The sequence below is a fragment of the Leptonychotes weddellii genome, chromosome 15 (genome assembly GCF_054177405.1).
Source record: "Leptonychotes weddellii isolate Sample4059 chromosome 15, ASM5417740v2, whole genome shotgun sequence".
Taxonomy (NCBI): domain Eukaryota; kingdom Metazoa; phylum Chordata; class Mammalia; order Carnivora; family Phocidae; genus Leptonychotes; species Leptonychotes weddellii.
The window spans coordinates 37,996,748-38,006,402 of NC_138383.1; the positions used below are offsets into that span (position 1 = coordinate 37,996,748).

General features: G+C 38.9%; 1 protein-coding gene across 1 annotated transcript in view; it reads left to right on the top strand.

The window, feature by feature from the left end:
* CPD (carboxypeptidase D) overlaps nucleotides 1–9,655 on the top strand; it is a 75,709-nt gene that overhangs the window by 42,412 nt on the left and 23,642 nt on the right. The window contains exons 8-10 of the mRNA XM_081805524.1: nucleotides 3,047–3,156; nucleotides 7,914–8,016; nucleotides 8,504–8,646. Coding sequence (XP_081661650.1) covers nucleotides 3,047–3,156; nucleotides 7,914–8,016; nucleotides 8,504–8,646 — 356 coding nt within the window. The remainder of the gene's footprint in view (nucleotides 1–3,046; nucleotides 3,157–7,913; nucleotides 8,017–8,503; nucleotides 8,647–9,655) is intronic.

Here is a 9,655-nt window from a genome sequence, read left to right on the forward strand (position 1 = left end):
TACCTGGGAGCTCTGCTGCACTCGGGCACCCCCGGTCTTTCTGTGACCCCGAGGGTCCTGAGACCACACTGTCCTACAAGCGTTCCACCCCCCCCGCTTAGCCACCGGAGTGACGTCCCTCAGCGAGCAGACTTCTAAAAGTTCCGATTTTGTGCTCCGTGGCTCTATCAGTTGCCAGAAGCTGCCCACGGAGGCCCCTCCCCCGCCATCTATCCTCCCGAATATCGCCTCAGATTCACTTCTCCGCACGTCCTACCTTCCAGAAAGTGGTCACTTTTCTGTTCAGAGAGTTGTTGCTCTTCTTTTCTTCGATCTCCTGTTGAGTTCGTAGGTGTTCAGATTGGTTTGATCCCTATCCAGCTGAATTCCTGAGAGGAGACGAAATCCAGGTCTCCTGCTCCTCCGCCATCTTGCTCCACCCCCACATCATTACTTTTTGATGTAGTGTTCCATTATTCATTGTTTACATATAACACCCAGTGCTCCATTCAATATGTGCCCTCTTTAATACCCATCACCAGGCTAACCCATCCCCCCACCCCCCCCTCCTTTAGAACCCTCTGTTTGTTTCTCAGAGTCCATAGTCTTTCATGGTTTGTTTTCCCCTCCGATTTACCTCCCTTCATTTTTCCCTTTCTGCTATCTTCTTTTTTTTTTAGCATATAATGTATTATTTGCTTCAGAGGTACAGGTCTGTGATTCAACAGTCTTACACAATTCACAGCGCTCACCATAGGACAGATTTTATTTATTTATATATTTGTCAGAGAGAGAGAGCACAAGCAGGGGGAGTAGCAGGCAGAGGGAGAAGCAGGCTCCCTGCTGAGCCAGGAGCCCAATGCGGGACTTGATCCCAGGACCCTGGAATCATGACCTGAGCCTAAGGCAGATGCTTAACTGACTGAGCCACCCAGGTGTCCCTGGTTCCAGTTTTTCTACATCCTCATCAACACTTGTTAGTTTCTATTTTTATATTACAGTCATTTTAGTGGGTAAAGAATGGTATTTCATTGTAGCTTTGATTTGCATTTCTCTGATGACTAATAATGAGCATCTTTTCTTGTACTTGGCCATTTGTGTTATCTGCTTGGGAGAAATATCCGTTCAAGTCTTTCGCCAATTAAAAATTTTTTTTGTCTTTTCGTTGAGCTGTAAGAGTTCTTTATATAGTCTGGATTCTAGACCCTTATCAGATTGCTGATTTTGAAATATTTTCTCCTGTTCTCTGTTCTATAGGTTGTATTTTAACTTTTTTTTAATTTTAACTTTCTTAATAATGTCCTTGACACACAGAAGTTTTTCATTTTGATGAAGTCAAATTTATGTGTTTTTTTCCTTTATTGTTCCTGCTTTTTAGGTTGATACTAATTATTTTTTTTAAATAGACTGTTTCATAGAAATGTCTCTCTCTTTTTTTTAAAGGTTTTATTTATTTGACAGAGAGAGGCACAGTGAGAGGGAACACAAGCAGGGGGAGAGGGAGAGGGAGAAGCAGGCTTCCCGTGGAGCAGGGAGCCGGATGTGGGGCCCGATGTGGGGCTCGATCCCAGGACCCTGGGATCATGACCTGAGACGAAGGCAGACGCTTAATGACTGAGCCACCCAGGCGCCCCAGAAATGTCTCTTATGACCTTTTTTTTCCTGTCCTTAGAAAATTAGCTGTTTGAAAAACAGTATTGAATAGACGTTGATGTTGACTTTTTTCTGTTCGAATTTTTAGATATGGGTCATAGTTCTGGGGTGAAATTAAATTTTTTTGAGACATTAAATTAGTCTAAGAAGAGTTATTGAAGTATACTTGTTCTTGTTAGAACTATTTTGGGGAATAGAATGAACTTAGTTCTTCATACTTGCTTCTTAAAGAATGTTTTTCTCTGTATAAATGTTGGCTGGTATTTGTTACCACAGGATTACTTCATCTGAATTCAAATTGAATATGTTCTTTCACTTCCATTCCCATGAAGTGGAATGATAAAAAGTACAAAGATGTGTAGCTTAGTAGTGGTAGGTAGGGTACGTGGACAGATGAACAAATGAAAACAATGTGACTAATAGGAAAATAAGGGATTTCATCTTGTGGTAGGAGAGTAGGCATGTGTAGCTCAGGGCTCTTACCTGAGAAACACCCTAACTTCTTTATGCCCTATGGGGAGCATGAAGGGACTTGATATCATTTACATATGTTTTAAAGTATCACTTCCTTTATCTTAAGCCATGAAAAATCATACAACGCAACTCCAGTTGACTAATTTCTAATGTGAGCATAAGGGAAATTTTTAGCATTTTTTACTGAGTGTAGGTCAGGGCCGGCTCTGCTCTCCATACATTAGTCATTTAACCTCTCTGTTTTAGACTCCACATCTGCAAAATGAAGAGGATGGATTAATTGAACTTAAAGGATCCTTTCTTTTTTTTTAATTTTATTTATTTATTTATTTTTAAGATTTTATTTATTTGTAAGAGAGTGAGAGGGAGAGAGAGCACAAGCAGCAGGGAGGGGCAGAGGGAGAGGGAAAAGCAGGCTCCTTGCTGAGCAAGGAGCCCGACGCAGTGCTTGATCCCAGGACCCTGAGATCATGACCTGAACTGAAGGCAGTTGCTTAACCGACAGCCACCCAGGCACCCCTCAAAGATCCTTTCTTATTTTAAAATTCCATGATATTATAAATGTCTGAATTTTACTAGAAAAGTATCGAATTTTGCTCATTTTTTCTGATCCTATGTATTATAAGACTGAAACTTTAAATTAAGCCTGTGTACTTCTGGTTTTGGCTCTGACATAAATTATACCTAGAAGTTCAGGTAAATTCCTAAGACCTTTCTAGTTAAGGCAACCTTTAAGTGTCATCATAGCTATTTAATATTTCACTTATCCAGTTGGTTTTCCATTGAGGAAATTAGCAACTTCTTCATTTCTAATGAGGAAATTAGCCTTGGAAAATTGTATTGGTTTCCTGTCTCTGGCAGTATTGTGAAAGTGTACTTTATGTTGATGATCCGTCTTGAAGGAGATAACATGATACATTTTCCTCTTTTCCCTTTGCAGGTTCTTTGGTAGTGAACTACCCTTTTGATGATGATGAACAAGGGCTTGCCACATATAGTAAATCACCAGATGATGCTGTGTTTCAACAAATAGCACTTTCTTATTCCAAGGTAGGCTTGTGTTTAAACATAAAATGCTATAAAATTCTTTAATTAAAAAAATGAAACAAAGTCCAGTAAGACTCTGGTCAAGTGCTTTCTTCTTGATTAAGCCTTCCATAATTCCTTTCCATGATTCCTTTCAGTCAGTCTTAACTGCTTTTTCTCTTGTTTCCTACCTCACTTTGAACATACCATGTATTTCCCCATTACCTTTAACCTCAAGTAATGTCTTTTTGTCTATAGTTTTTAGCACAGTACCTGAATCATAATAAACTAAACATAATAAATATAAATTAGCATGCTGGTTTATTTCACTTGACTAATATTTAAGTTATAAGCCTACTTGTAGTCTAAAGTGGAGGTTGACAAGCTACAGCTGTAGCGCCAAATCCAACCCATTAACTGCTTTTAAGTAAAATGTTATTGATACACAGCCACATCCATTTTTTTATGTATTGTCTATGGCTGCTTCCATTTTTCAGCATTTGAAAAGAAATGAGTGTAATTAACCAGTATTAGCAGAGTAAAGAAGAAAAACACAGCATTCATCTCAATAGGTGCAGAGGGTAAAGTTGAGTAGTTGCAACAGACACGTTCAAGCCTGTAAAGCCTACAACTTTTACCGTCTGATCCTTTACAGAAAAAACCACTAGTCTAAGCTATTGAAGAGCCCATTGTAACATATAGCAAGGGAAAGCAGGTAGATATTTATGTATTTTCTAAATTTTTTATAGCAAACACACGTTACTTTTATAGTCAGAAATGGTATATGTATGTGTGCATGCTTGTGTGAAATTTTAATTGAAAAATTATTCTAGATAACGTGTTAAAAGTTGGGGCTTGGAAACTAGGCCTGTTCGTTTCAATTTTTGGTCTTACTACGGACTCAGTCTGTGACTTTATTGGTTATAGATAACACTGCAACTCTATGGTCTCTAATCACAGCCTTCTGTTATTTCACATTGCCCATGCCTTCATCCTGCACAAGTGGACCCTGTGAGATTGTTAAGAGTTTCTAACAGGGGAATACGTCTATTATTACACTTTAAGGAATAGCTGTCTTCTGTTTGGGCACACCATTGTTAGAGGGATGTTCATGACATAGAATATTCTACCCTCTGAATAATCAAAATAAAAATTAAGTGATCAGATTTTGTTCATATCCCCATCACATTTGGTGCCCAGTCTTATAGTTCTGCTTTTTATCCTCATTATGACTTCAAGTTCCTTAGCCTCTTTTTGTATTTGAGAGAGAGAGAGAACACGAGCGCAGTTGAGCAGGGGGGAGGGGCCGAGGGAGGGGGAGAAGCGGACTCCCCGCTGAGCAGGGAGCCCGATGTGGGGCTCCATCCCAGGACCCTGAGGTCATGACCTGAGCTGAAGGCAGACGCTTAACCGATTGAGTCACCCAGGCGCCCTTTTTGTTTTCTTTGACCTTTAATTCTTTTGATTTTACTTTCTATCCAGCTTAGACCTATGGATGTCCCTTTCAGTGATGCTCTCACTCACACCTTGGGATACCCTTTTGACATACCTGCCTTGCCAGTGTCCATTCCGCAGTAGTTGCCACCACCATCTCCCTTCTACATCCCGGAAAAGTCACAGAGTCATGGAAATTGACCACACTCTATCTATGCTCTCTAACCTCAGGAGAGGTTTATTATATTTTAAGTATAATGAAATTCAGTGAATTCAGTTTAGTGAAAGTGAAGAAACAGCTTTCTGCTGTACAATGTGACAGATATCAAGTGACAAGGAAATTTTAAGGAGGCATTAGTGGAATAACTAGTAAGTTATGAATAAAAATTAATTTATTTTAGTTGACAGTATTACACTAGTGTTAATTTCCTTGTTTTGATAATCACTTTGATTACATAAGATGCTAACATTAGGGAAAGCTGGATCAAGGGTATATAAAACTCTCTGTACTATTTTTTTTTTTTTTTAAGATTTTATTTATTTATTTGACAGAGAGAGACACAGTGAGAGCAGGATCACAAGCAGGGGGAGTGGGAGAGGGAGAAGCAGGCTTCCCGCGGAGCAGGGAGCCCAATGCGGGGCTCGATCCCAGGACCCTGGGATCATGACCTGAGCCGAAGACAGAGGCTTAACGACTGAGCCACCCAGGAGCCCCTCTCTGTACTATTTTTGCAACTTCTCTGCAAGTCTAAAATTAGTTCAGGATGGGGCGCCTGGGTGGCTCAATCGTTAAGCATCTGCCTTCGTCTCAGGTCATGATCCCAGAGTCCTGGGATCGAGCCCCGCATCGGGCTCCCTGCTCCGTGGGAAGCCTGCTTCTCCCTCTCCCACTCCCCCTGCTTGTGTTCCCTCTCTCGCTGTCTCTCTGTCAAATAAATAAAAAATAAATAAAATCTTTATAAAAAAATAAAATTAGTTCAGGAGAAAGCAAAAGAAAAGAAGAAAACTGAGTAGTCTCTTGTCTCCACTTCCTTATTGTTCTCTCCTCTCAGTTTCCTGTCATCTGCCTTCTGCCTACATTGTTTTACCTGGACGTGCCCCCTCAAAGGTTACCAGAAATCTCTTGTTGTTTTTTTAACTTTCTTGACCTCTGAAGTCTGACATGTTTGTCTTCTCCCCTTGATCTCTGCCCCATTGCATAGTAGAAAGCTCGGCCTTTTTTCTCTTTTGTTGGCTGGACATTGTCTCTTTTACTTTTTTTTCCCTCCTTCTTCCATCCTCAGCCATTTTTACCATCTTAGCAATTAATCCAATTGGTTTACCTGTCACTACTAAGTAAATGCCTCTTTAAAAAACTGTTTCATAGAATGGGAGTTATTGTAAACAGATGAAAAGATACAGAAAATAAACCTAGAGAGCACCCATCATTTAATATCTTGGTATATGACTTTTAGACTGTGTGCAGACTGAGACTGGACATCCTCACCCTCAGGCTTCTTGTCAAACCGTTTGCTTGAAAAATTTAATTAGGTTTTAAAAAAATGATCAGAGTAGCGAGAATTAAAGGAGATGGCAAATGCACATGGTAAAATCAAAGTCCCCAACCTTCTGGGGGCTCGTGATCTCACACTTGGATTATTTCAGTAGTACTCTGATGGGTCTCCCTGGTTTTGGTTTCTTTTTCACATTATTATTTGGATAAACTTCCTAGAGCCATGAATATTTCGCGTATCACTCTTTCTTCAGAGATTTTTAGTGGCTCTTTGTTACTCTGAGAATCAAGTCGAAATGTTAATAGCTACTTCCTACCACTATGGTGTCTAAAGTGAGGTTTATACTAGATGATCCATTGAGATGTAGGAAGAATATATTAGAAATTCTATTTATACTTTTATATTTATCCCTTAAATATTTTTTATTTTTATGCAGGTTTACATTATATGTATTGTATTAGTATAGTAGTACATCTATTAATTTATAACTGAATGGATAGATAGATACTGATGGAAATGAAGAGAGAGACATAGAAGGTGCATGCACATCTTCAGTGAAAAAACCAGAAAGCAAAAGAGCATGTACCCAGTTATTACAGTAATCCAAAATAATAATTTTTATTTGATAAGAAAGCAGTGGGATCATAAGCTTGAAATTCATATGTTAAGTTTATGAAAGCATATTGTTTATATATATTTTTTATTTTAAATCCAGGGGGCTTGTTTATGTACACATACATACATATACATATGTGTGTGTATACACAAACACACACACACACATATATATTTTTAAGTAAGCTATACGTCTAACATGGGCCTTGAACTCACGACCCTGAGATCAGGAGTCGCATGCTCTACTGACTGAGCCACCCAGGTGCCCCTCTTAATATATTTTAAAGTTAAATGGTTAATTCTCAATAGTGGGAAAATAGGAAATTGTTATTTTTCTTTTCATGCTTTCTATACATTTTTTTTTCTATTTCCACAAGAAAGCCGCTCTGGCCAGCAATCTTTCTCTTCTCTAGAGTCCAGTAGCACTTCCTCGTGTCTTCATGGCAGTTTGTCTTACTCTTCCTCGGGCAAGCTATTTCACATGTGCTATGCTAGACACTGCTAGATGCTGAGGACACGAAGACATACACTGTTTCAGGGAGTAGTGTCTTGTTTTTAGGGAAGAAAAAGGTGCAACCAGTTGTAACAGAGTACAGAATGCAGTCAAAGCACAGGGGGACCATCTGGAAGTGAGAGAAAGCTGCTTACTCCACATCATGTGTGAATTATCTTCGGGACTTTCAAGCTTCTTGAAAACATGAGTATGAACACTTTTTTGTGGGATTTATTTTTTGGAGAGGGATTGAGTTGGGTTTTATATTACTTGTAACTGCAAGTCATAAAGTTTTACTTTTTTACAGAACACGTTTAATTTTGATTTTTAAAAGTAGGTAACAAGTTCAGATAGTAAACAATGAAAATGGCATAGAAAGTTATACATTAAAAAGTCTCAGTGCGGGGTGCCTGGGTGGCTCAGTTGTTAAGCGTCTGCCTTCAGCTCAGGTCATGATCCCAGGGTCCTGGGATCGAGCCCCGCATCGGGCTCCCTGCTCCGCGGGAAGCCTGCTTCTCCCTCTCCCATTCTCCCTGCTTGTGTTCCCTCTCTCGCTGTGTGTCTCTCTCTCTGTCAAATAAATAAATAAAATCTTTAAAAAAAAAAAAGTTTCAGTACTTCTCATGGCTCCACTCACCCCATTCCCACCTTCACATACTCCTTATTGGTAACCACTTTTATTATTTTTCCTTATCCTTCTTGTGATGCAAACAAATATAAGTAAAGATTCTTAATTTTTTTTTCAGGAAAATTCCCAGATGTTTCAAGGTAGACCTTGCAAGAATATGTACCCAAATGAATATTTTCCTCATGGAATAACAAATGGAGCTAGTTGGTATAATGTCCCAGGTAAACATTCTTTAATATCCAGGCCATATAACTTGATGGATTTTCTGTCCCCCTGGATGGTGCTGCTTCTTACTGATTTTTTAATTTTGAGAAAATATCATTCTTTTAAAAATATTGTTTAAATAATTTAAAACTTCAAATAACCTTTTCAGCTATTTTTCAATTTGGTACACTCAGAGTTTTGAGTAAAGAGATTGTACTAAAACTTTATGAAAGTGTTATATTTTACCTCTGGCTGTTACAAAAAACCTTAGGTGTGCTAATAAGAAGTGGGTAAGCTATACTTGAATTTTTCCTGAACATGAAAGTACAGGTGTCTTACCTGCACCATAAACATCAAGGAGCTCTCAAATGAACATATTATTGTTTTTCAACCAATGCTGAGAAAAGATGGATTTGGCTTTTTTACTAGGAATTTTGCTTACTTTTTGGGATCTGATCTAGTTTACTTCTTCAGAGTTACTGATTTTAATTTTTTATCTGTTAGGTGGTATGCAGGACTGGAACTATTTACAAACAAATTGCTTTGAAGTGACTATTGAGCTAGGTTGTGTGAAATACCCATTTGAGAAAGATCTGCCAAAATTTTGGGAACAGAATCGAAGATCTCTAATCCAGTTTATGAAGCAGGTAACTATTCAGGAGTGAAGTATAAAATTTCTCCCAAGAGCAAGAATACTTTTGTGTGTACATTTGGTTTTCACACAGTGATTTTCAAATACATCCTTCTAAATTCAGCCTATTCATGTTTTAGTGTGTTTATCTAGAAAATTCATGGATGAAAATGAGTTTATTTGTATGTGTGGGGAGGAGTTGAAAATGATTAAACAGGGTGGTGGTGATTTGCTTTAAAAAAAAAAATTCATTTATTTATTTGAGAGAGTGTGCACAAGTTGGGAGAGGGGCAGAGGGACAAGCCAACTCCCTGCTGAGCGCAGAGCCTGATGCAGGGCTCCATGCGGGGCTCAATCCCAAGACCCTGGGATGATAATCTGACCCAAGTCAGATGCTTAACTGACTGAGCCACCCAGACACCCCTGGAATGGATCTTTTAGAATAAGGATATTCTCCTATACGACATCTTCAGGTGCCATTATCTCACCAAAGAAAATTAATAGTAATTCTCTAATATTACCTAGTACCTAGTCCACATTCAAATTTCCCTCTCTTTTACCCCAAAATGTCTTTTTCTTCCCCCATCTTCTGCCCATTTTTTAAAAATTTTTATTGTTATGTTAATCACCGTACATTACATCATTAGTTTTTGATGTAGTGTTCATGATTTATTGTTTGCACTGGGTGTTATATCCAAAATGTCTTTTCATAGCTATATTTTAGAACCAGGATCTAGTCGAGGTTTATGCATTGCATATGATTATTACATCTCTTTACTCACTTTAATCTGGAACAGGCCTTCCATTTTTTAAAAAATGACATTTCCCGGGCGCCTGGGTGGCTCAGTCGTTAAGCGTCTGCCTTCGGCTCAGGTCATGATCCCAGGGTCCTGGGATCGAGTCCCACATCGGGCTCCCTGCTCGGCAAGAAGCCTGCTTCTCCCTCTCCCATTCCCCCTGCTTGTGTTACTGCTCTCGCTATCTCTCTCTCTGTCAAATAAATAAATAAAATCTTTAAAAAAAAA